Source organism: Diplotaxodon limnothrissa, linkage group LG18 (assembly GCF_057381915.1).
Source record: "Diplotaxodon limnothrissa isolate DT_005_m linkage group LG18, D_limnothrissa_male_GT1.1, whole genome shotgun sequence".
Lineage (NCBI taxonomy): Eukaryota > Metazoa > Chordata > Actinopteri > Cichliformes > Cichlidae > Diplotaxodon > Diplotaxodon limnothrissa.
The window spans coordinates 38,444,845-38,470,573 of NC_140613.1; the positions used below are offsets into that span (position 1 = coordinate 38,444,845).

At 45.3% G+C, this 25,729-nt stretch overlaps 1 protein-coding gene across 1 annotated transcript in view; it reads right to left on the reverse strand.

The window, feature by feature from the left end:
* Positions 1-1,319: 1,319 nt before the first annotated feature.
* The window catches only part of chd7 (chromodomain helicase DNA binding protein 7), a 74,384-nt gene continuing 49,974 nt past the window's right edge, over positions 1,320-25,729 (reverse strand). Inside the window, exons 14-41 of the mRNA XM_085378553.1 lie at positions 25,005-25,181; positions 24,715-24,858; positions 24,534-24,632; positions 24,206-24,380; positions 23,909-24,125; positions 23,232-23,427; positions 22,927-23,094; positions 22,596-22,775; positions 22,395-22,505; positions 21,065-21,276; positions 18,978-19,177; positions 18,525-18,684; positions 15,989-16,078; positions 14,231-14,334; positions 12,435-12,564; positions 12,050-12,165; positions 9,945-10,347; positions 9,625-9,833; positions 8,550-9,533; positions 8,024-8,190; positions 6,798-7,052; positions 6,454-6,624; positions 5,847-6,080; positions 5,532-5,747; positions 5,246-5,386; positions 5,036-5,140; positions 4,772-4,952; positions 1,320-4,670 (exon numbers count right to left, since the gene is read on the reverse strand). Coding sequence (XP_085234679.1) covers positions 3,610-4,670; positions 4,772-4,952; positions 5,036-5,140; positions 5,246-5,386; positions 5,532-5,747; positions 5,847-6,080; positions 6,454-6,624; positions 6,798-7,052; positions 8,024-8,190; positions 8,550-9,533; positions 9,625-9,833; positions 9,945-10,347; positions 12,050-12,165; positions 12,435-12,564; positions 14,231-14,334; positions 15,989-16,078; positions 18,525-18,684; positions 18,978-19,177; positions 21,065-21,276; positions 22,395-22,505; positions 22,596-22,775; positions 22,927-23,094; positions 23,232-23,427; positions 23,909-24,125; positions 24,206-24,380; positions 24,534-24,632; positions 24,715-24,858; positions 25,005-25,181 — 6,606 coding nt within the window. The 3' untranslated portion in view covers positions 1,320-3,609. The remainder of the gene's footprint in view (positions 4,671-4,771; positions 4,953-5,035; positions 5,141-5,245; positions 5,387-5,531; positions 5,748-5,846; positions 6,081-6,453; positions 6,625-6,797; positions 7,053-8,023; positions 8,191-8,549; positions 9,534-9,624; positions 9,834-9,944; positions 10,348-12,049; positions 12,166-12,434; positions 12,565-14,230; positions 14,335-15,988; positions 16,079-18,524; positions 18,685-18,977; positions 19,178-21,064; positions 21,277-22,394; positions 22,506-22,595; positions 22,776-22,926; positions 23,095-23,231; positions 23,428-23,908; positions 24,126-24,205; positions 24,381-24,533; positions 24,633-24,714; positions 24,859-25,004; positions 25,182-25,729) is intronic.

The window sequence follows — 25,729 nt, forward strand, 5'->3', positions numbered from 1 at the left end:
ACACACCCAGACACACAGCTAGAGTTTCCTGTTCCTTTATTTCACCTCCACTTGACCTGAAATGTTAAACTTTTAGTATTTTCCTCATTTATGGTGTCACACTCTGCACTCACACTCCTGTATGATCCCAGCATCTTCATCCAACCAAAGGTCTGACCTCTCTGATCTGTTCCACTCGTGTGTAATGACCACTGGATCCTCTAGGGGCAACTAAGAGGTTTCTAAGGCTTTAGTGACACACTGTACAAACTGTATTCACACTCATGGTACTGTACGTATATTTCATCTAATATCCAAGCAGTCTGCTGGTCAGAGAATTAGCATCAGCTGCAACGGTTAGAGTTGAGCAGATGATAAAATTATGGTGAGATGAGATCAAAATGAGAGAATTGCTCACCGGGCCTTAGTTTGACAAAAAAGGCCAAAGGCTGCAGCTGGATGGATGATGATCTCAGTAGCATCAATCAGTTTTGCAAAGGGAATTCTACTTTAGATTCAACTTTATGTGCTAGAAATCAGGACTTTTATTAAAGCGCTAATTTTCTGTGAGTCTACTATAGTGGCTTTCACATCCATCTTCTTACATTTAACCAATCCGTGGTCACTGGACTGGAGCCTACACCAGCTGTCGGGCCAGGCACACCCTGGACAGGTCCTCAGTCTGGTGGCGTGTTCACAAGAGTCCCATTTAAAAAACCAAGAAACCCCACAAACTTTAATCTTATATTTTGGTCCCTTCAGCTTTCATTTAAGTCCTCAAAAAACAAAAACATGTCTAACTTTTTATAAGTGAGGCCCTTTTTTGGTACCAACTTTAATTTTACTCAAAGGTCAACACTATAGCTTTTAACATTTGTAAAGGAAAAACAAAACTTCCTGTAATGACTCCCAGAGATTAGTTTCTTCACACAAGCTCTTATAAAAGACAAAAAAAAGAAAAAGAAAAGAAACAAACAAACAAAAAAAAAACCCTGAACATTTATTCAAGTGCAGGGAGGCAAATGATGAGACACAGGCTGAGGATTGGTTTCCTAGGCGAATATCATGATTCACTTTTATTAAAAGCATCATAGCTACAATTCATCATACATGATGTCTCAAAAAACAAAAGAAATAAAAACAAAAAACAAAAGACACACACCAAAAAAAAAAAAAAAAAAAAAATTAAAAAAAAAAAAAAGAGGAAAAAACATTTACATGGTATGTCTGTAAACTTCAAGGCTAGATAAGAATTGAGGTAATGCTCTTCAGCTTGCTGGCTAAAAGTAACAAAAAGTCCTTTTTTCAAGAAAAGTAGCTAAGTAATAAAGGTACCTGATTATTTTAACTCTTTAACACCAGTGCATCAACAGGAACAGCGTGAGACAAAATTGATTGCAGTACTTATTTGTCATCATTTACAGTTTTAGTTTTGTTTTTCTATTCATACGACACTTGTGGTTATTTATAGTGTGTGTGTGTGTGTGTGTGTGTGTGTGTGTGTGTGTGTGTGTTGGGAGAGTGATGCTGGAACATTCAAAAGCTGCCTTGGTTATTGCTGTCTCAGCGTTAGAGAGGAGAACGGGGATCTTTGATGGGGAAGGTGTTCCCCTCACCTCTAACCCACTTCCCTCTCTCTGCATCTGCTGGGCTGGCTGTGAGAGCAAATGTTTAATAATAAAAAAAACAAAAAAAACAAAAAAAAAAACAAGACCTGGCCACAGTGTGTGTCTTTGAATGTACTCTCAAATATCTGAACCACTCGCAGCACTTGATTCATATCAGACACTTGAACTGGCCTCAGGGGGGGAACGGAAAATCAAGCACCGCTTGCGCTTTTTCAAGTATTTCAAACATACTCAGTGAGAAGAGTTGAACTTCATATAGAAAATGCAATTTTCCAACTCTGCTGAAAAATGTGTCTCAGTCCTGCGTTGGCCAGGCCTGGTGTCAGTGTGTGACTAAAGCAACAGTCTTTAAAGTGAAGGTCGCCAGGGAGCAGCACTTGGCCTGGAACTACTGGGAGGAGGTGAAGAGAACAAAAACAAAGCATTTATAACATGCTGCCCCCCTTTAAAGAATAAACCTGAAGCATCGCATCCCGTTGTAGACCACTTCTCTAAAATCCATTTACAGAAGCCTCCCAAATGAGGACGCCTGGATTAAGCAGCTCGAAGTGGACCAATCAGAAAACCTGATTGGTGTCAGACCCAGCCCGCTCGTCACCCCCTGAGCCAAAACCAGGCGCCTTGAAGCGGGAGGAAGGTTTTGAGATGTGGCAATGGAAAGACCGGAGACTGGTATTCAGTGTGGGACTGGGTTTAACAGTATTGGTTCAGTGTGCACACAAGCACACACACGTACACTCAAAGAGAAACAGTCCTCCCAGAAACAGTCACATGACAGAGAAAGGGGTTAGTGTGAGTGTGTAGTGGTGGACACCTGAAAGAGCGTGTGCAGCTAATGATCAAGTACGTGTTGGATGTGTGTGTTGTGGAAGTCAGTGTGTGAGACTGAGCTTTTTTCTTTTTTCCTTCTTCTTCCTTTAGGCCAGTCTGGTTTTGTTTCCTCCTCCACATCTACCTGGTCTGATATGTGAGAACTTAAAATCTGTTCTTACTCAGAACAGCTCAACTCCATTACCCACAATTCCTTTTGCAGCAGCTTTGTCAGACAGACAGTCGGGTTAGCTGTAATGCTGTTTTCCTTTTCTTTTGAGCTCACGGGGGTGCACTGCAAAGCAACCTCAAACCCTGAATGAGACGGTTCAACTCTTCCATGACCCTTTCTGCTTAAGGCTGTGTGAGTGATCAAAAATGTGATCCGTCTTAATGTACAGTCAGTTAAGTAGTTATTCTACCACTCAGGTGATGGCTACACATTAGAGATGATAAACCTCAAACCAATCAATTTAAACATGATAAATCTGCATTAAGGTTTTGACACCAATGCAAAATAATTAAAAGAATCTCACTGACTGAATATTCTGTGTCAGACTTCCTAAAACAGTGTAGTTTCTGGCTTTAGGCTCTTCCAACTTCGCAGTACACCCCTTAAACGCTGGAAAAAGTGTTGGCAGGGGATGCTTCTCGTTTTGATGAGATGCTGCCGACAACAACAAAACAGTCCAGACGAAAAAACAAAGGAAAAAAGGAGGAGGCAAAGAAAAAAAGACATTTGAGAGCTGAAAGCAGCAATAATAATAATAACAATAATAATAATAATAATAATAATAGTAGTACTACTGGAACCCTTGTGAAGTCTTGTTTGAGGGATTGTGGGAGGGAAGCGTGGGTGCACCGTTCACAGTGTGCGCACACAGGCCAACCAGACAAAAAGAAACAGTCTTTGAAGAGCAGCCGAGCACTCGGCGAGCGGCTGTGAGGATTTTCCCTGACTACACTATCGATCAGAAAGATTTAACTTAACACGCACAAACCTCGTTCTCTCTGACGCATAGGAAATATAACTGGCCAAAAAAACAACAAAGTGAAAGTAAATCATCAACAACAATGCAAAGAAAAAAAAAAAGAATTTATAATAGTTTGGATATTTCTGGTGGAGGCGTGTAAACGTGGTGGGTGGAGGAGGTGAAGAAATGTCCAAGGCCAGTCAGTTTTGTATTTTAGTTCAGTCACTCTTGTCCTTCTGTGAAGATGCTGCTGCTTCCTCTGCCGCCGCCTCTTCCTCCTCCTCGCCCATCCCTCCATCCTCTAAAGCTGAATAATCAGCCTCACTTCTCATCTCCCCCTCCTTCTCCTCAGCTAAGTCACTCTCTCCTCCTCCCTCTTCATCCTCTTCCTCTTCTTCCTCCTCTTCTGCTGCCGCTTTCAGATCTGCCTTCTTGTCCTCCTTCTCTTGGTCTCTTAGGACATTTGGAGTCCCAGCACTGCCCCCCAGCGCTCCAGCCATTGCATTCTGTAGTTCAGCAAGGTTGGAGGCGGTGGGGAAGCCCGGTAGGCTGAGCCCTCCAAGGCCTGGAGGTAGGAACATAGACGGGTAGAGGAGACCAGGGGCCATGGTGGAGAGAAGAAAGGGGTTGAATGCCAGGGTGTTAGCAGACATGCCAGCCGCAGCCAGCAGGGTGGCAGCGTCACCGTTGATGGTTGCCTCTGCTGACGAATCGGCAGCTGGGATCTGAGGCGCCACGGCGTCTTCGCTGAGGGATGCCTCAGTTTTCTCTGCCCCATCCTCTTTCTCCATCTTCTTCCTCTTTGCCTTCTTCACTCCTTCATCGTTTCCCTCAGCTGCCTCCTCGTCCTCTCCCGCCTCATTGCGGTTTTCTGCTTCGTCTCTCTCCTCTCCCTCCCTCTTCCTCTTTGTTGTTGCCGTTTCGCCACAGTCTCCTCCCTCTCCTTCGGCTGTTCCGTTCGTTTTGCCTGCTGTGGTGGTGGCTGTGGAGTTGGGTGGAGCTGGGGCAGCGGCTGTGGCTGTTGCCAGGTTACCACCAAAGAGCCCGCCGAGGCTGAACATGTTGGGTAGGGCGGTGGCCATGTTGGGAAGGCCTCCCATGCCGGGCAGCATGAGAGGCAGCATGGAAGCGGCGGCGGCATTGGCAGCGGCCTGTTTGGGGTCTGTGGGAGGAGGGAAGGCCATCAGACCTGCAGCCAACTGGAGAGACTGAAGGCTCTGGAGAGAAGACAGGTCCATCCCTCCAAACAGACTGTTCAACAGCAAAGGGTTGATGCCTCCTGCAGACACAGACACATACAGTAAGTGAGGGTTCAAACACACAGTCTACTGAGACACACTCCTGCCTGATCCACATGCCAGACGGTTGGTTGGTTCGTACCTGCTGATGAAGCAGCCGTGGCCAGTGAAGCCTGTGCAGCCTGAGCTGCAGCAGCTGCCTGCGCAGCAGCAGCTGCCTTGGCGATCTCAGATTTGGGGCGACGCCCCCGACGGCGGACGCCCTCCTCTCTGACTACAGGGCCGGTCAGAAGGCGGTCAAACATCGCTTCAGGGAGGAAACCCTGTGTAGACAGGGATTTTTTTAAAGTAAAAACTTCAGTTAACTACATTATCACCAAGTGTAGGTTGTGCCTTCGTTACTCACCGACTGTTTGACAATATCTGTCCAATCAGGAGCAATCGAAAACTCTGGGTTCTCCAGCAACCACCTGGGAAGCTCTTTCATTGGAGGAGCCATGGCTCCGCCCATCTAGAAAACAGGAAAATGAAGTGAGGTTGGTGTTGAAAATGTCATTTTTCTGAAACAAAGAGACGATCTTGGAGAGGTAGTGATAGTGCGGCAGTGTTAGCTTACCTTGCGTCCATTCCTTCTGTTGACCACAGGCACTCTCTCATCCCCCGTCAGTGTGTTGATGTCTATCTTGTTGGGGTTTCGACAACGATGGCGCTTCTGCTTAGGCTTAGAGAACGGAGACAGCAGCAAGTCCTCATTCTTCTGTAACACAAAGAAAACAACACAGGGCACATTTAAGAAATGCGTCCACAAGTCGCAGCACAACATCCATCAAGTGATAATCTCGCTTGAGCTTTAATCCACAGTAATTATCAAATAAAAATGCAGAAAAAACAAGAGGACTTACTGGTGTGAAGCCAGGCATATCCATGGTGTACGTTGGGTGCTGCCTCAGCCATTCGCCGAGCTCTTTGTTGGAAACCGCCGTCTCTTCTTCCTCCAGATTGCCTGAGGCGAGAGATCTTGCACTGGGGCTCTGCTCAGAGACATTGCGGGGTTTGTGGACACGTGAAGCATCCTGAAGCCCCTCCACACCTGAGACCTTTGGCCCATCTGCATGATCCTGAAAAAATGACGCAGAAGGAAAGATTACCTTGACAATCTGTACAAGGATCACATCTGTGTGCATGACACAAATGACCACATTTGCCCTCCTACATACCCCTTCTGTTCGTCTGTTGCCCATGAACAGCAGCTCCAAACCCTCCACATTTTTCCTGCGGCCACGCCTCCTCTTAATGACAGGCAGGTCAGCCTCCAGCGAACCGTTGGCTCTGTGTCCAGTCGCTGGGCCTTGCTGAAGCAAATCCATCTGCGCCTTGAGGGAGGAGTTTGTCACCAGGGCACTGGAGAAGCTGGTCAGTGAGGGAGAGGCCTTGTGGTGATGGGGCATACCCTGAAGATCAGATCAGATCAGTTGTAATGCATCAACTTTTACACTTTAAACATTAATACAAAATCTGTAATTCTGTCAGGACCAGTTCAGTTAAAATAGGACTGGCATTCCTTCTGAAGTAATTTTTATGGCTCTGTAGTAGCACACAAAAGCTAAAGAGGCCAAATACAGCAGGCGTGTAACATCATACACATTAGAGGAAATGCTGCTGACTTCATCAGCTGATGTAGGCTGGAACTGAGACAAGCTGATGTGCTAAGACTGCTGACTGAGCTCAACTGTGTAGCCCGCCAAAACTGAAGTGATTTAGTTTAACAACAGTAAGACTCAATCGTTAAGAGCTAGTAACTAGACTGAACGTGTTAGTGAGCACCTTGGTGAGGTCTATAGCCTGGCTCTGGGACTCGGCAGCAGCATGGCTCTCTCTCAGCTGTGCCACCATTTCCATCAGGTTACGTCTCTTGGCTGCCCTCTCTGCCTCAATCTCAATCTTTTTCCTCCTCCTCCTTCTCTGTCGAGGCACCGTCAGGCTCAGAGTCTCCTCCTGCAATAATAGGTCAGCACTCAGTCCTCCTTCTGTTCCAAAACTGCATTTCACATATGAGCTCGGCACAGTGTCGTCATTTCCAAAAACATGATGATGGTAAACTGAGAATACTATTAATGGGTAACGTCATTTGTTGAACTTGTTTAGTGTACATGTGTGCAAACACTCACATGAACCTGAGGTGATAGTGTTTTATCTTCACTCCCACTAAATGGTGTATGGATGCCGGCCATTGTCAGCTCAGCCAGGCTCCGCCTCTGGAGCGGGCTCTCGGTCGCCATGGCTGCAGCCGCTGTTGTTGCTGAGGAGCCGTGCCCTGGCAGGAGGTTGCCAGGGAAGTCGAATACGTGGCGTCTGTTGACAGGCCACTTGCCCTTCAGGACGGCCTCGCAGATGTTATCCATCCTGTTGATCATCACTCGATCCTGAGTGGAAGAGAGAACCGGGTGAGGTGATGGATCATTCTGTCAGTTCCTTTGTCAGCTTCATTTCCTGCGTACTGTAAATCTCTCAGAACCACGGTTTTGCTTGAGAATCAGACTATGTTTCAGTTTTCTAAAGTATATTTCAGCACATTTTGGGGAAAAAATCAATCTAACAGAAAACTCTCTCTCTTCTGTAATTCTTTCCAATCACTCGCTGTTTTTACAATTGCTGCTGAGCTACTGTCAAGTAAACACTTCCCGCACAGATGTTTCATATTAAAAGCCTTGCAGTAGATCAAAAGGCATAATCCTCCTTCTGGTAAGCAGTTCATGTAGGGCTGGTTCTGATTATTTCTTGGCCTAAAAACTATCAGTACATAGCATAAAGAATTCCTCAAACTTTAAGTTGTAGGTTTTTACAAGGTCCAGTTTCAGTTGGAGGACAGTTCAGTTCATTATGGGAAGATTAATGATGAAAAAAAAAAGTAATATATATATAAATAGAAAAAGAAAAAAAAAAAAAAGAGGGGGCACATTAAAAAATTTTTTTGACAAATCTTAACAGTTCAGACTTAATGTGGAATGTTTATACAAAGGGTTGAGTTTAAGTACTGTGACTGCATAGGAACAGCCAAGCCAAGCAAAGAAAGAAAGCAGAGCTACTGTGTTGTGTGCATGATGTGATTCATGTGCTGACAGAATTACTGCTTTAGAAATCGAAATTCCTGAAATTAAAGGAGACTGGGTATGTGACGTCATGGGTATAGATATGCCTAATATGCCAAGGAGTGGCCAATCAGAAAAGGGTCTGCTTTAAAAACTTGGAGCAGAAAGTTAAACTGGATCGTAAAATGTGAGTCAGGAAAAGCTGCTGTAGTCGAATAATCTGTTCACTTTAACATGTGAGAAATTACTATATTGTAATTCCAGCCTCCGTTGTTTGTATCCGCTGGCTAGTATTTGAGACTCACCTTAGGCCAGAATGAGAAGCCAAAGGCTCGGTCCTGTAAAGCCTGCAATGCAGAGGTTTCAGGCAGGTCGTCGGGGCAGAAGCCGTCTCTGGTTTCATCCCGGGCCGAGGTGCTCAGAGATGCGATGCTCTCCTCGTCAAAGTTCTTCTGCTCTGACGCAGCACTCACTGTGTCGAGAGAAGGAAAGTCATGCTACAAGCCTTAATTAAAAAGACATTCTGAATTGTTATCGAGGGAGCTAAACTCATTTTTTCCTCTCGCCCCTGGAACTCGGGCCTATTTCTGGTGTTTCCCCTCATGACTCGTCAGGGTTTTAATGAGCCTGTGACCGAGTGTAGGCCCAGCAATAACAGTGACTGACAACCAGGGCAAATAAAGTCAGTAGCAAAAGGGTCATAACACACAAAAGTGAAATGAGAGAAATTTGTGCAAGCTACAGTTAGATTTGTTTTATCAGAGATGAGGCGAAGAACTCATGGTTCAACATTATCCCTGCTCAGATCACTAACTCGGCCTTCACTCATACCTTCAGCCTGAGAAGACTTCTCCGATTTGTCATCTTCATCTAGCCTCTCCTCCTCTTCCTCCTCTGGGCTTTTCTCTGTGTCAGCAGACTTTGGAGATTTAGGAGACTCTGGGTTCTCCTTTTCTTCTCCATCTTCCTCCTCTGCAGTCTTTTGAGCTGGTTGCACTTTAGGAGAGGAGTGTTGGAGTTCAGCGAGTGTGTCCTTCTGGTCACCGAGTGTGCCGTTTTTCTCTTCTGTCAGGTCTTTGTCCTGGTCATTGGTTAGCTTCTCTTCTTCACCACTTTGCTCTTCTTTGTGCACTTCTTCCTCTTCGTTTTCTGCCTTTGGCTGGACCTCTTCTTCTTTCTTGATCTCCTTACTTTGTGATGCAGCGGTCTCATCTTTATCTTCTCTGATCTCTCCCTCATGTTCCTTCTGTTCATCGGGAGTTTCAATTTTAGCACACGGAATGTTGTTGGCATCCCCTTCCTCCATTTCGACCACCATTTCTGCTTTCTCGTCCTCCATCTTTACAGCCTTCTCTTCCACCTCCTCCTCTTTTGTTGCATTGACAGCAATTTTGGCAGCAGCTGTGGCACTTGCCAGTTCCGCAGGGGTTAGGAGCGGAGCAGAGGTACTTTCTGCCCCTCCCATCCCAGCTTTGGTGATCTCTAATGAGGCTCCTATGCTAACGTTGGCTCCTCGCTGGCTGGTAAAGCGTTGGTGGGCCTCCAGGAAGGCCAAGGTTGGGTCGTTCAAGATGTGATAATCTGTGCGGCTCACACCATGTTTCGAAGCACCCAGGAGGAGGTCCCGGTCGTGGCGGCCACACTCCCACCACTCTGGAAGGTCTGGGGAAGGCTGACAGAGCTTGAGGCGTTCAGAGAGCTGAGGGTGAGGGAGGACCTGCTCTCGGATGCGGCGGAGAAGCTCGATGCGGTAGAGGGTCCGAGAGGCACGCTCCTCTGTTATGGGGTCAATGATCAGAGTCGGGTCTGGAAGTTCTGACGACAAATAAGGCAAACAAGAATTAGGAAAATAAACATCACTCAAGTTTAAACAATCTCAAGAAACGTGTCCATAAGTCCACCTTACCTGTTTCAGTCTTGACTTGCATTCTGCAGACCCGTTTACACATGGCGATGAATGAATAGTAGTACTTCTCCAAACTCTCGTCTGTTTTCTTGTCCAGTCGAGCAAAGGCTCTGAACTGCGTCCAATCAAATTTCTGACGTTTGGTATCAAAAACGACTCCAAAGGTTGAAACAACGCGATAGAAGTCGGCCTCTTCACGACGCGTCCATCTGAAAAAGAAATGTAAAGAAAATTACTGGGGGCTGTTGTTAGGGAGTCACTGTCTCTTTAAACATAGAAGCATTCAATAAATAATAACTTGCTAATAAATGAAACGCTACCTCTGTCTTCTTTCCTTGTAGTACATTGCTCCCTCAGACACCAGGGAGCTGGCGTTCAACACTGGAGATGCCTCTGGCATAAACTGTCCACCTTTGACAAAATAAGCACTTCCTTTAGCCAAATATGGGCTTCCTTCTGCCATGAACATCCCTGCGCCATCTTGGATGTAAGGTGCTGCTCCTCCCGTTTCAGTAACCATACCAACTGAAGGCAGGAACTCCCTGCGTCTTCGTCGCCGGCCATCAGGTCGGTTGAGTGCCTCCTGGCGAAGCTGCTCTCTCCGGTTGGAGCGCTGGTAGGCGGTGATGAGGCGGCGCAGACGAGCTGTCAGAGCTGAGGCTGCTGGCCAGTAGAGGCGCTCATTGGAAGCAGGAGCCCTCTGACTGTTTTCATCTGATTTTGCTACCGGAGAGAAGAAATGATCTCAGCGTCTGAATAGTTGTTCTATACTGTGCTGCTTCTGGCAAAGCGTACCATAAATAGTCAGTAATGGCAGCTCACTGTGCTTTATATCTTTTTTTTGCAGTCATAAATATTCTGTCTCAATGAACATGGTTAAAGTTTGTACAAGTAATCCCTGTGAGCCAAAAGCTCAGGCTTCAGTCTGCTATGCACTCGTTTTTTTTTCTACTTTTGGATGTGTGATATCAGCAACGTTTTACTCCGGAGAGGCAGCAAATCAGAATGAAGTCGAGTTAAATGAGGGGGAATTAAAACACAGAGGATGAATTGAGGTGGTGCTTCAACGCTCATAAGACACATGAGAATTCAAGTCAGTTCAGTTTTATTTAAATAGCACCAACAGTTCCCTCGAGGCACTTTAGACTGTAAGGTGAAAACCCTACAATAATATAGATTATTCCAATAAAATACGGCTTCATTTGAAAATTCATTTTTTGTAATTAAACCACATGACAAATGGTTTCAGTCAGTCAGCACTTTGTCAAAAACTACTTTTGGACAGTAACAATTTTTGCTCGCCTCCGATCTTTCTGGACATTAATTCATTAGAAAAAAAGAAGCATTTTTTTAGGTTTTTCAACCTGCTTTTATGTGTGAAAAGGTAAGAGGAAGAAGATTAACGCCATTAAACGATCCACAGGGTTTAAGTCAACTGATCTTACGATAAACCAGGAGCGATTTTAGCCCATTTTTGGGGGTGCTTCAGCAAAATTAATCAAAGCACCCCCAAAGATTTCTTACTTTTTTTGACAATATTTGCCGTTTTTGGGACACACTACTAAAAGTATAAAAAGCATACAGTACTGAATTGAGATGGAACATTTTAACAACAAAAGTATAGATAACCCCTCCTCCCTCCCAAAATAGTTTGTTCCAGCTTGCCTCTCCCCTGCTCTGGCTCTAGCGCTGTTGCTGCCAGAGCGATAGTGGCTGAGACGCAGCGGAGCGGAGGTGTACGTGCCTGCCTTAAAACAGGACATATTAGCTGCATTTAACCTTCAGTTACTCTTTATATAGTTAGGTAGGAGTCAGACCATGTTTCTTTTTAGCTGAAAAACATTACACCAGGTAACCTGCTGTGTTGAAAACGTGTTTCCCGACTATGTTTGCTACCCTACAATTCGTCCTGCTCTGTAGTAAAATCAGCGACATTTGACCGTCCTGTTGCTCCCATTGAAATGTATACAGCCTATTTAAAATCTAAAACGTAACATTGTCCGTAGCCTGCTGTTGTTACCACTGTCCTGTTTGAAATGTAATGAGAGAAACTGGTTATTTTGTCATATGTGCCGATATTGAACCCAAGGTAAAATTATGATGACTGATAATGGAGATGAAGACAACAGACGATGAGAACAGGGAGGAACAGGGGTTTAAATGCATCAAGGAGACAGTCAGAGGGAACTCGGGACAACTGGAGACATTTAAGGATGCAGGGACTGACAGAGATGGGGAAGAAGTCTCATTGTGACGAGTAAAGTTTACCTTGCCTGGATGGGCAGCTCTCTGGGTGCTCAGCACCCCCAAAGCTCTGATCCTAGAATCACCCCTGCGATAAACTGATGGGAACCTACTAAATTAATCAGTAGGTGCGTTAAAGCCACCTTTCACCCCTTCCCCTCTTTGTCTGTATGGAGTTTACCTTCATTCTCTCCCTCTACACCCTCATCTTTGTCATCAAGTGGAGAGTTGGTGAAGTCATCCATGTCGTCTTTAAAGGGCATCCGCAGCGGCTTGTATTCGGGATCCTCATCCTCACTGTTGAAAGTCACAGGGAAAACTTAGAAATTCACCTTCTGGAAGACGGATTCATTCCTTTGTCACTTTAAATCAGATCATTCCAGGCCGTGCAGGAGTTCTGAGCACCACTTGAAGAAGCTTAAGTGTTACAACAGAGTGGGAAATTGGACAAACTTCAAAGGGCATTACAATGTGACTAATGAAACACAGAGATGGGGACTAAAACAGACAATACTACAAGGACAGGAGAGTAAAGAGCTGCTGGTCAGTGAAGCCTGCTTTCTTACCCCTCAACACCATCTGCCATCATGTCAGAGCCCCTCTGCTCAGCAGCAATGGCTTTGGCGTCTGGCATGCCCACTCGCTCCAAGAAACACAGGGCGGGGTCAGCACGCATTGAGTTGTACTTCTCATAGCCTGAAGAGGAAGAGAAAGGCATGAGAAATACAGACACCAGAAATCGATGCCTGCAGGTGTGGGAGGATAGAGATTAGAATAGTCAAAACTGGAAAAGAATAACTAAAAGGTTTTCCCTTCAAGACACACCCAGCTACGGGCAAACTCCTACAAGGGTGGGTGAGAGAGAAGTTGTGCTTTCTAGCTCAATACTAAACAGGCAGAATGCCCCCCACACACACTTCATATTAAATGAAGGAATAGACAAAAACAGCAGCAGAAGGGCAGACCCCAGGAGCCAGCTGCTGACAAGACAGTCTGTGTGTCCGTGTGTGCATGTTTCTGAGTGTGTACACTTGCCCATGTTCTGCCCGTGTGTGTGTGCTTATCCAAGTGAGCCTGCAGGTGCTCATTTGTGTCAGAGGGGGAAACGGGGGGGGGGGGGGGGGGGGGGGGAGGGGGGGGAGCAAGGAGGGATGGAAAGGAAAAGGAGAGAAGAGAGAGAGTGTGTGTGTGTGTGTGTGTGTGTGTGTGTGTGTGTGTGTGTGTGTGTGTGTCGTGGAGTCTGTGAAAGTGAGCTAGTGAGTGTGAGAAACTGTGCGTGTTTGTCCGTTAGGAGCGTTCAGGCAGAACAGATTAGAATGTGCAGATCCTACCGAGACACATCAGGAAGGAGAGAGAAAGACGGGTGAGAAAAATGGAAGGAATGAGAGGAAAATACAGAAGAGTGGGGTGGAGGGTGGGAGGGAGGGAGGAGCATGAAGAGGAGGCTTGCAGTAACAACCGCACCACCTCTTCGCTTATCCCTTATTCCTTCTCTTTCCACCACATTTCAATTAGGAGAGATGTCACACATTGTTCCCAATCTCTGTCACACACACACCTCTGTGCCCGCAGCCAAACTTAATCATTGGGGTCTTTATAGGCTATCACTCTTTCTGTGCATATGTGTAACATTGTCTTGTGTGGCACAATCTGTGTCTGCATACAAACCTGTGTGTGTTTTATATCCCCCCCCCCGAAGGCCCTCCTGAGTGAATGAGGATTATGATTAACTACGGGTGAGCCCTTTTGTATTCCTGTGTGTGAGTGTCCTAATTGAATCATAGAAGGTGGCAATGATGGAAAAATTATGAGAATTATGCCAAATTAATATGAATGAGGGTCTCCATCCACAACGTGCACACACGCTTAACTCTTCCCCGTCAGTCTCTGACACTCACACACGCAGTCTGCACCTAACATTGGCCCACTGGTCAATTAATGATGCACTAAACAACCAGTTCCACAGTTAACTGAGGTTTTCTTATTGAAACTCTAAAACTAGACTAAGACAGAGCATGCAGACGCGCGCGCGCGCACACACACACACACACACACACACACAGTCAGTAGCGAAAGTAGCCATCAATCACACTCCCAACAGCACACCAAGCCGGCCAGCTGCGTACAGCTATCACTATAGCAACACCAGTCAACTGGTGGCAGCAGAAGTGGGAGGGACGAATACTTTCGACAGTAGTGTTTGTTTGTGTGCGTGCATGCGCGTGTGTGCTTCTGTGATGCTCACTGTGCCTGGATGCAGCAGGAGTTTGTCTGTAGGTGCTGACATGTTATCTGAGAGTCTCATGGCTGCCATGTTGGAGGGTGTGGATCTGTGTGTATAGGCAACGTGAAAAAAAGCTACCGTGTTTGAAGACGCCGATGAGCAGGGATTTGTCAGCTTCACTGTCCCACCAGTCAGCCGGCACCTCAGCATGAAACGGCTGGGGGATCCAGATGTCCAAAACACTGTGGCAGAGATAAACAATGTCAACTAAATAAACTCTGCAGGCTTAGTTTGATCTGGTACTGAATCAATCTTTATTTCAATTTTAAACAGAGCATGAGAAAAAGGCTGAGGTTGAGACGATAGACCATTGAAGCTCGATCAGCTGTAAGCAGGCATTAAAACACAGTAAAGCTGTATGTAGGTTCATTTTACTCAACTAAGATACCCTGATACAACTGAACAACAACATACTGATGCTACCATCACGGTGCCTAAACTCAGCCTTAGACCATGCGAGGGGGGCGGGGTGGGTTAAATCCATTTCCCCCCCAACCAGACTGAGACATCTGGTTTGTCCATGCCTGTAAATAAGCTGAATACTTTCAATTACTCTTAGCTCTTCTATGTTGTAGCGCCAAAACAAAAAATAAATAAATAAAATGCATCCATTATGGAAAGAAAATGGCGTTTCCAGCTAGTTACAGAGAGAAAAGGGTACAATACACAATGGAGCAGAAAGACCGAGCATGACAGGAGGATATAAAAAAACAAACAAAAAAAACCTGGGGAAATGGTCCCTTATCTCTGCAAACAGCAGCATTCCCAGCCTTGGCAACACACACACACACACACACACACACACACACACCAAGACTGGCATGCTAAATCCCCCTGGCATATGTTGGCACGATGGCACCCCGTATGCTCACGTCTGGCACGCGCTGATACACACAAACACACACACACGGTAGTCACAGTAGTCACTGAAGGGGGAGGGACAGAGAAGAGGGGGTGAGAGAGATCAACATGGAGTGCATGTGTTCCACATTATAAATGCATTCACATCTGGGTGGCAGCGTGATGGAAGGGGGATGGGAGCTGATGAGAGACTAAAGTGCACTTCAGAAAAAGGCAGGGATGGACAGATGGCAAGGAAAGGGTAGTATGACAGAAAAGAAAGGAGGAAGCCACGAAGGAGCTGTCAGAGTAAGATGAAGCTGACTGCTGAGGTGAGCAGCATATCTAACCTTCACATCCACACCTCTGCACCATGAGGCCTTGTGCCAAATCATAATAGGCAACAGCTTGTCAAAAAACTTCTAAATGGGTCAAAGTGTGATAAAAGGACCGGTCCCCTGATAAAGTAACTGAGTGTTGTGTCTGTCAGAATAGAAAGAACCCTGCCAAAGAGGCCACTAGAACAGCCTGAAATATACTTGAGTAATAATTCATCACAAGTTCATATAAATATCCGCCTCTCATCTCACTTTCATAATGCATCCAATACTTGAAGCCTCTCCATTCCTCTCAAAGTTCTTCTAGGAATAATACTCTCATGCACAGGGTATTTATTGTGTTTATTTCCTTTGACTCGCATCCAACATCCTCATGAGAAAATGCAGGAAAACCAAGATTTCACAAAGGCAGAGGGCCTTGGGTGTGTCTTTTATGTCAATTACAGCATTTTAATTAAATTTGATCACGGATCAGGCTCAAGATCCCTGAACTTTTGAGAGACTATTTACAATGCCAAAATAGTTTAGAACAGGCTCGTGAGAGCAACAAAAGACACAAAACAAAGATTTGTGCGTGCAAATCAGTCTTCTGTAGTGTGTAAAGATATTGTCCAATAAAGTGAAGAATTAGAAAATAGCACTGAGAAAGTCTACTGACCTGGAGTCTGCACCTTCCAGGATGCGCTCAGCCTGGTCACCTATGACTTCCTGTCGCAGATAATACAGCATTCTCACTCTCAGCAGGACCCTGAGGACGAGGAGGACAGAGTTAGCAATGAGGCTTTGTGACGTACTGGTGGAGAAAAAAAAAAAAAACTCGTAATGAGGCAACATTTTCAAACCCTCTATTAATTGCTTTTTCCATTATTCAAGTGTTTGATGGGATTTCTGGATCCAAATGCTTCTTCAGTTTTAAAGGAAAACAAACAGAGGCACCAGTGACCGTTATAAACAACCAATATTCCTAGTCTCCCAATGCAATGATATGATGTGAATGACACTGTGAACCCAAGCTCTGAAAGCAAACATAGGATCCAGGCATTAATCAGAGGTGGAGAGGCAACAAAAGCTTGTTTATCAAAAGATGAGATGGTAAGTACTTAAAAAACAAAAAACTCTTTAAACAAGTTAAAACGGCAGCAGATTTTTGGATGGTCTGTGAAGTGAAGGATCATTATAGAATGGCACATCTGCCAAATGGTGGCTAGCGAGGTTTCATTAAGCTAATACATACATGGCAGCATTGACAATGTGCCTACAAAGCTTTAAAATGAGGATTTAAATGCACAGACAGCACTGCAGCCAAGACAGCGTGCACCAAAAGTGCATCACCAACCGAGCATGGATGAAGATACATTTTGTTGTGTGCTATTTTCTAGTAAAAAGCCATCACCTCAACACTCAGTTGGCCTGATAGTGATTTATTTTCAAAACTTTAAATAGCCATTAACAACCATATTAAATGTCATCACAATGCCTCAGTTTCCCATGACATTTTCAAATTGCTTGTTTTTCCTGAACATGAGGCTTCAGATACAAAAATAATGTAAACCCTAGAAAAGAAGCAATAAATATGTGACAAACAAGAACAAGACAATGTCATATAAGATCAAGAAATTAAACTGAATCATCTTCTGTAGTTAACTGGTATTAAATAAAGGATCTTTTAAGAGATTTAGTATGGTTCACATTTTGCGTTACAATGTTCTCTCTTTTGAAAATACAATTCAAATGTTTCAATATAAAATATAGTTCCTATGCATTTGCTACCACTAAGGACAAAATAATTATGGTCATCTCTGGAAAAGAATGAAACGTGTTCCGTATGATAATTAGCTTTGAACGCCTTAACATGTAACATGAATCAGTTTAGCCAAACACTGTGAATCAGATTTGATCTCCTGACACTGGAAATGCTGCTATCTGGGAGATCTGGCTCACTGTAAACATTTGTCACAAGATTTGTCACCAGGATTTAATGCCAGTAAGGATGTTTGGAGCAGGACACAAGGGGAGGACAGCCAGGTTAGGTTGGTTGGTGCAGAGAGGAGATGGATTGAAAGGACTGAGGAATGCTGAAAGGAGAGTTAACGCAAAGTTTGGAGAGGCAGCGAAGAGTGTGTGTGAGTGTGTGTGTGTGGTGGTGGTGGTGGTGGTGGTGGTGGTGGGGGGGGGGGGGGGGGGGGGGGGGGTTGGTGTATGAAGACAGTCATTTGCAACTCATTCTGCAGCATGTCTGTGTGTTTGTGCATCAATGGCATCACAAGTTGCAGAGTGTGTGTGTTTGTTGGCAGGCTGTGTGTGCTCATCCATCAATGTGCCAGGTCTGATTAGCCACACAACGCTGTGCTCCAGCCTAGCAGATGGCACCACATAATCACCCCCAAGTGTGTGTATGTGTGCGTGTCTGTGTTTATGTGTGTCTTTCACCCACTTCCAACAGGTCTGCCTGCCTAGCACCTGGCCTGGCATGCAGCCAGAAAAACACACACATGCACATGCACACACAAACTTCCCCTGTAGACAAAAAAAAAAAAAAAAACCCTTGGAATTGAATCGTGAGGCCAAGGAAGCATATCTCCCTGACAACAGGAGAGAGAGCTGACCACACACAAATGACTCAGTGTGTGTGCGACAGGGGAAGTCATGAGACTGCTACATCCGTTAAAGTTTTGTTTTTCATCTTCATCTTGTTTTTAAAGCCACAGTACCATCCACTAACTTTCCATCTAAATGAACATTACCCACAACAATGCCTTCGTGCTGCTGGCAACATAAGTTGGCCACTAGCTGCCCTGATGTGCCACGTGCCTTTAGATGTCTGGGAAGTGCCAATACACCCTCCGCAGGGGTCGCTTCATTATCGCATAGATGCAGCCATTTATAGCCTCTGCACTATTCTCCTAAACAATAGGTGCTGCTGCTCTGACCATTTTGCGTCATACGCACTGATCAGGAGCAGCAGTGTTTTTCCCCCCCCCCCCCCAAAGTTCTTTCCACAAACTCTAGTTTTCAAACATTTGCCACATCGTACACTTGTGTCTTCAACCCAGCAGCGACGGCCGTGCCATCAACTTACAAAAATCAAGAGGTGCATGACTAGCCGACACGCCACAAAGATTGTGTCTGTCAACATCATAACACAGGATATGATGTGGAAAGTTGTCATGTGACAAGCATAAAAACGGACTAACTTGTTACAATGATGTTTCAGGTGTCTCTTGTAGCTATCCTCTTGCAGTAAGTGGTCAGGATTACAGCTAGCCAGCCAATCAGCACGCGGAGTCTGTGGAGGTGGGGCCTGGGGCTTCCCCTTTTTGCCCTTCCTGCCCCTGGGCACAGGGGTTGAGAGACCTAAAGGGAAGGACAGAAGATGGTGAGGCAATAGTCAGGGGCGTCTACAAATAACGACCTCTCAACTTTTATGATACATTGTTAACAAGTCAGCACAGTTTCATACAGAAAACATGACAGCATTTTGCAACTGCAGTCTGTTTGTTTCCACTTGTTGTTCTTGGCCTCTCTTTTTCCTTCTCCTTCCCCAGGCCCTGAATTCTCAGGGCGCTCGAGTAACCACCGAGCAGGCCCTAAAACTGCCTACAGTGTATATTTAGTGCAATCAGGGCTGAGAGTAAGGCGTGTGTTACCAGAGTGGTTGGTAAGCGTCCTTGTGGTCCCATCTTCGCTCGGAGTGATCAGGTCCCAGATGAAACTTTTGATGTTTTCATCTCCACGGTAATGTAACAGACAGTAGGCCAGGAGGGCTCTGCAGATTGTTTCCACATCGCTCTCCTTCAGCGGGCGCTTGAAGCGGCCGTGAGCCAGAATGTCGCTCCATCTACCCCAACTGGAGACATTGAAGGGAAATATGAATGCCACCACTCTGTCAGTATCTATGCCAGTCTTTCATATGCAATATTTAATGGCCAACATTAGTTTAAATGCAGACATCACTATTGCTCTGTGAAAATGAACTTGACTTCTTGGATGTGGGAGCAGGTATTCTGGGGGAGACCAACCCCTCCCACCAACAATGGGATGAAAAAATACTGATTGAAACTTGAGCGTTTTTAAAATGGTACTTTTATTTGGTCAGAAATTTAAGTGCAAATAAATACGTTCATTTGTTGAATTTTAATTTTATTTCATTTGTTTTTTACTAAAACTCAAACCGTTCATAATTAAGTGCTACACTATTCTGTGGCTCCCACGATCCATCATGAATTCAACGTACAGACAAGTCCTCAACACGCTTCTGTCAGTCACACAGCCACTATCCCTGCGGAGGCACTCGTTGACATATTTTCACTAGCCCCTTACCCTAACCATCCCAAATGTGTTACACTAACCTCATTCAAACACTACGGTTTAACCCTCAAAAAGCAGCCTGTAGCCATTGAGACCTCAATTTTGCCCCCCCAGGGCTTAGTGCAGTAATTATAAGGTTCCCATTTGAGCATAACACACACAAATGACTGCTGGATTCCCGTTATGCTGTACCTCCTACCATTCTGCTTACTTAACCATTACTGGCATCCAACTAGTGTAACGCAGACATCACAGTGTTTTCATGGACCACAGTGTATCTCCCCCCACTTCCACAGTGGAACCAACCTAATGGCTGATGTGGTGGCCGGGAATGCTCAGACTCTTATTCTCAACTGAAAATTTTTTTTCCACTGCTGCTGCTTCCCAATATTCAATGAACCATGTGCACCAGCCTACATCTGAAGCCTTTTAAAAAAAGAGGGAAAATGGTGGGTGACAACGAGCGAGAGAGACGGATGATGGGAAAAGACAACAGAGCGGCGAGCAGAGACGACTGGCCCAGTCAGACAGTGTGTTTGTGTGTCCTACAGCCTCAGGCCACGAGACTAGACTGTAACAATAACAACGCTGACATCTCACTAGCACCACTGTTCATTGCATGCACGCACACACACACACACACACACACACACACACACTGACTATTCAAGTCAGGCATGAAAATGGAAGGGCTTGCCAGATAATCAGTCTCCATGGTAAGTATGTCAGTCTCACTGTGTAGTATTCTGCTCTCATATATGTGACTTTACAGACCGTTGTTGAATACAGTCGAGGTTAAAGTTGAGTGAACACAGGACACTGTGTGCAGCAGAATAAGAATGTTTGGTATGTGCATGGTTGTTTGTGGCACTGATTAGCAGATCCAATGGCCTTGACTTCACTGATTTCTGTCTTCTCCACTCCATGTGCATTACCAGACAACCTGCTCTGCCTCATGAACCACAGCTACCATCATCAAATCATATTTAAAATGTTGCTGACATGTGTGGTACTTTATGCCTTGTTTAATACCGCACACGTAAGATAAGGTTAGTTTGCACAGCAGTGTATACTCAAGCAGCCCTTATTCCCTTCCCTATGCAAGATGTGGTTATGCCTCAGTTTATGCTGACACAGCCTACATCCAGCCATTTATTTTCAGCAATACTCCACAATAACCTGGTTATTGTTCTTTTTTTTTTTTTTTTTTTTTACAATTTCCTGTCACAGAGAGAGGGATATGCAATCTACTAGTTGCTGCTAAAAACTTGGACCCAAAAGCTAAAGCTGTTTGCTTTAGATCAAGGGGAGTGCCAAGGTCCACTACATATTTATGTGAAAGCAGTGTAGCAGGGAGCGCTAACAGAACGCTAAAGAGCAGCTACCATTGAACTTAGTCAACAAGAAACATGAAGATGTGACAGACCCATAGACCAGCAGGTTCTTCTCCACTCTGAAGCACTCTGATCGAGGGTAGCCCTGCGTTTTGTCTTGGGGCCGCCGTGGTTTGGATGAGGGTTTGCTGGGCTCATCTTCATCGCTCTCCAACTCTGAGAACTCCAGCATCTCTTCCTCTTTGACGCTGCTGAAGTGCCGTGTCTGCTTCCTCACTCTGGGTGTGTCGATAACCAGCGTGTTCTGGAGACAAAAGAGTTTTGTTTGAATAATTTTTGTCACTTTATTAAAAACCTATGTTCAGTTACAGCTGGCCTGAAATATGAAGAGCACTGTCTGCTTTATTCCCATGAAAATGGCCCCATTTGTACATTTCGTGTATATTCCGACTTCTCCAATTCCTGAATACATGGCATCCCCCTGAACCAAATCTGAATAATTGGATATTTGGCCCCACGTTTCATACATGATACTGAGAAATTTGCTGCCTAGCTCAAACATAAACTGGCATTAATTATGTTGTCTAATGAATTACATTTTTGTTCAATTAATTTGAACCACCCCCACCCACTTGCAATCCCATTAATATGCACAAACAGGGCAGTAGTTAGTTCCACAATTATCACAGAGCTGCAGTCATTTCCATTTTAACACGGTACAATAAGAAATCCCAGGGGAGAGGCCTGTATTCATGCTCGTAGAGCTGGATTAAGTGTTCCAGTGGAGGGTCCTCCACAAGAGAGGCAGTAAGGGAGCACGGAGAAGAAGTCGTCAGGAGGGAGAAACGCACACGAGGGGGAAGGGGGTGTAATAAAAAAAAAAAAAGGCCAATGATATAGAGAGCGAAGGAACGCAGGAATATAAAGCTGCCAGTTAGCAGAGCGCTCAGTGTGTGTGTGTGTGTGTGCAAGAATGTGACGGAGGTTGTGTCTCTGTGCGTGTATGTGTGAGCACGAGCCTAAGTGATATCTCTGTACCCTCCAGGCATCTGTGCTCTGTTAAGTGGAGCTAAGCAGCTTACTCTCTCTCGCTCAAACACACACACACACGAGCAGGGAAACATGGGTAATTAAGGAAGAGAGGAGATTCCCAACTGTCAATATTAATCTCTCTCCCCCCTCTCTGTACCTCCCTTCTGTCCCGACTGTCTCACTCTCCAGCCGTCTCACATTATTTAACTACCAATAACTATTGTAACCCCCTTTAAATAACAGAACTCAGCCCAGAGCTTTGTGTCCTCAACTTTGTGAAGTATTTAGATACATGGTGTGACGGTTCTCTGTGGATTTATGGCTACACTGCATGTTCCTGTGTGGTGTGTTAGACGCCAGGTACTTGTGTTTGCCACATGTGTGTAGTACCCGTCCATTGATGGCATCCAAGTCTAGCTCAGCCTTCTTTGCCCATTTCTGCCAGAAGTCTGGATCCTCCAGGGAAATGTCTGTTCGGTTGCCTGTCGCAACAAAACTAGCCTGCAGACAGAGGAACACTTGTTAGCGATTTATTTTTCATATACAGATTCTCTCCCCCCCCCCCGCCCTCACAGTAATTTTTTTGGTCACCTTAGCAAAAGTGGAGCCCTTGCCCTCGGACTCAATGGTGATGGTGTGCGTTCGTCTCTGGAGGATCTGGTCAATGTCTTCCTCGCAGAATTTTGAGCCTTCGTCTTCCTCGTCCATAAGAGCTCCGTACGCTCCCTTTCTCAGCAGGTCCTCGATTTCTTTCTTTGACAACTGCTGGACCTGGACAATGACGGAAAATATTTATTTCCTCTCTCTTTCTAAAGGGTCAGGTGCTTAACCCAAAGAAGAAGGATATGATAATCTGAAGGATGAACTTTAAAGTGGACTGATGCTGTTATGTGTGGATATATCCGCTGGTGTGAGGTCTCACCCCGCTGTTGGCATTCTCTCGTCCACTCATGCTCTGGAGAACGGCCTTGTCAAGTCCCAGCTTCAGGCTGGCCTTGTCAAACATCTCCCTCTCATAGCTGTTCCTGGTGATTAGGCGGTAGATCTTGACAGACTTGGACTGGCCAATACGATGACACCTTGCCTGGGCCTGGAAGAAGACGCATTTAGAGTTGTAAACACATTTCTGCTTTTTTCTGTTGATTCTCAAGGACACTATTCATTTGGAGATGATTGAAGATGCAGCGCAGATTTATTTCAGAGCACACATCGGGGGTGGGGGTGTACCTGGAGGTCATTCTGGGGATTCCAGTCAGAGTCAAAGATAATGCAGGTATCTGCTGCAGTCAAGTTGATGCCGAGTCCTCCAGCTCTCGTGCACAGCAGGAAGACAAAACGATCCGAGTCTGGTCTAGAGAAGCGGTCGATGGCTGCCTGCCGCAGGTTACCACGAACTCTACCATCTATACGTTCATATGGATATCTGGACACGGAGCAAGACAACCGGTCACAATTACAGTTAAAGTGGAATTGCACACAGCAGTACAAGTTTTGTAGCAGAAGCAGAAGTTGTCTCAAGCGGCCTGCAATGCCAGTCTGACCATATTTTAATGGCTCATCGCAGCTAAAATAAACCTGATGGAATGCAGATCCTCTCTTTGTTCTGCTCTGCCGAAAGCTGATGTTGAAAAGTGACGCTCCATTTTGTTTCTCGGTCTGCATTTCACTGCACATGTGAGCATTCCAGTACGAGTCAAAGCGAGATGTCTGTACTCGAGTTCATTAAGTTAGAGATATCTGCATGACACGAGTGCTTAGAGCAGTCGAACCTTATCATCTGACACTTTAGTCATGTTTAACACGAGCATCCGCAATTAGTTCAGTGAGTTACTTTTGGGTAAATCGAGTATTGGATACAACCATGCTGACAAAAACTTGATATTTAACTTCCGCAAACTTCTCACCGTTTCTGGATGAGGTAGTCCTCCAGGATGTCCAGACAGCGGACCATCTGACTGAACACCAGGACTCTGTGACCGCCAGCTTTGAGTTTGGGAAGCAGCTTGTCAATGAGCACCAGCTTTCCAGCAGCCTGAATCATGGCTTGGAGGGCCATGTCTGGCATATCTGCCCCACAACTATGGGAGTCCCTGAACTCCTCAATGATTTTTTCTTCCGCTCCTGTGCAACAAACAAGTTTACAGTTACAAACATTGAGAATTACAAAGTCATTCTTTCATTTTGGGGAGCTGAGTATGTACCATTAATGAGGTAAGGGTGGTTGCAGCATTTCCTCAATTCCATCATGGTGTTGAGGAGGTTGGGGACACTGGCTCCTCCGCCTCCAGCCCCTCCAGCCCCTCCTTTGGACAGGAAAGAGAAGTTCTTCTCCAGAATGGCCCGATAGTATTTCTTCTGGATGTTGGTAAGCTCCACCTAACAAAACAAAAAGTCATTTATTCAAATCATTTTAATTCCAAACTCCAGTGTTGCCAGGACTGAAGTGGGCTTAATGTTTCCCCCCCTTTTATTATATTTGCTTTGTTTAGCAACTGCAGAATCACTGCTGTTCTGGTAAAAGGGTTCTACCTCAATTATGGTCTCCTCCTTCGGGGCCAGGTTCTTTTCCACATCCTCCTTCAGTCTTCTGAGCATCATGGGCTTCAGAATGCCCTGCAGTTTTTGAACCTGATATACACAAAGGACATGTCACTGCAGTGAGAATTCAGCAAACATGAAAAGTCGTCCTACAGCAGAGTATCCCCGTTACCTGTTCTTCAGTCTTAAGGTCTCCAAATTCAGTCATGAATGTTTGTTCAGATGGGAATCTCTCCGGCTCCAGAAAGTTCAGTAAGCTGAAGAGCTCCTCCACAGTATTCTGGAGAGGAGTTCCTGTCAACAGAACTTTGTGCTCCTAGAGAGACGGTGAAGAAAGATTTAGAGTTTCTAAAAATGCAAGCAGGAAATGTTGACAGAGCTTTAACCCACTGAAGAAAATCACATTTGTCCTTTGGTCCTGTGAATCAAAGAAAATTACAACCACATACATCTGCCACTCACCATGTCCATCATTTTGAGTCCCTCCAGTAGTTTGCAGTTTCGGTTTTTGAGACGGTGGGCTTCATCTATCACCACACAGCGCCACGGGATGCTGCGCAGCTCTGGACAGTCAGCCAGAATCATCTCGAAAGTTGTTATCACCGCATGGAACCGATACACTCCCTTTATTATTTTACCCTGGAGAAGTGATTAAAAAAAGAGAGGAAAAGCATGAAGGTCAACAAAACAGTCACCATTTGTTGCAAACGCGAGTCAAAGACAGACTTTGAAACAGAAAAAGTCTGGACATTAACGCTCTGATGTCTTCACCTGAGCATCTGGTTTCGGTGTTGTTTCTTGAGTATTTCTAGTTGTTATGCAGCTTTTAATTCAAACCAGGTCAAACGCCCCAAAACCTCCTCTTGCTATCATAATCTGTAAAGATCTACCTGGAAAAGTCCCAAGCATTTGGTGCGTGTGAGAAAGCAGATAGGCTCCGCACGACCTTGAGGATTACCCCAGTCTGGATTATGAACAAGAAGCTAGGCAAGCACACTAAAATGCTGCTTCGCAGGCTTGCTGTGACACAGGTTACACTAAAAGCTGTTAGCAGCATTGCACAAAAAGAGCTTACAGTTTCCGGCTTAAAGCTAGAGGACTAAAAGAGCTTATGCAGCAGAGGAGCGCTGTCCATCCCCAGCTAGCTGAGGTGGTGTTCAGACCTAGAGACCTTCTCACACAGCAGC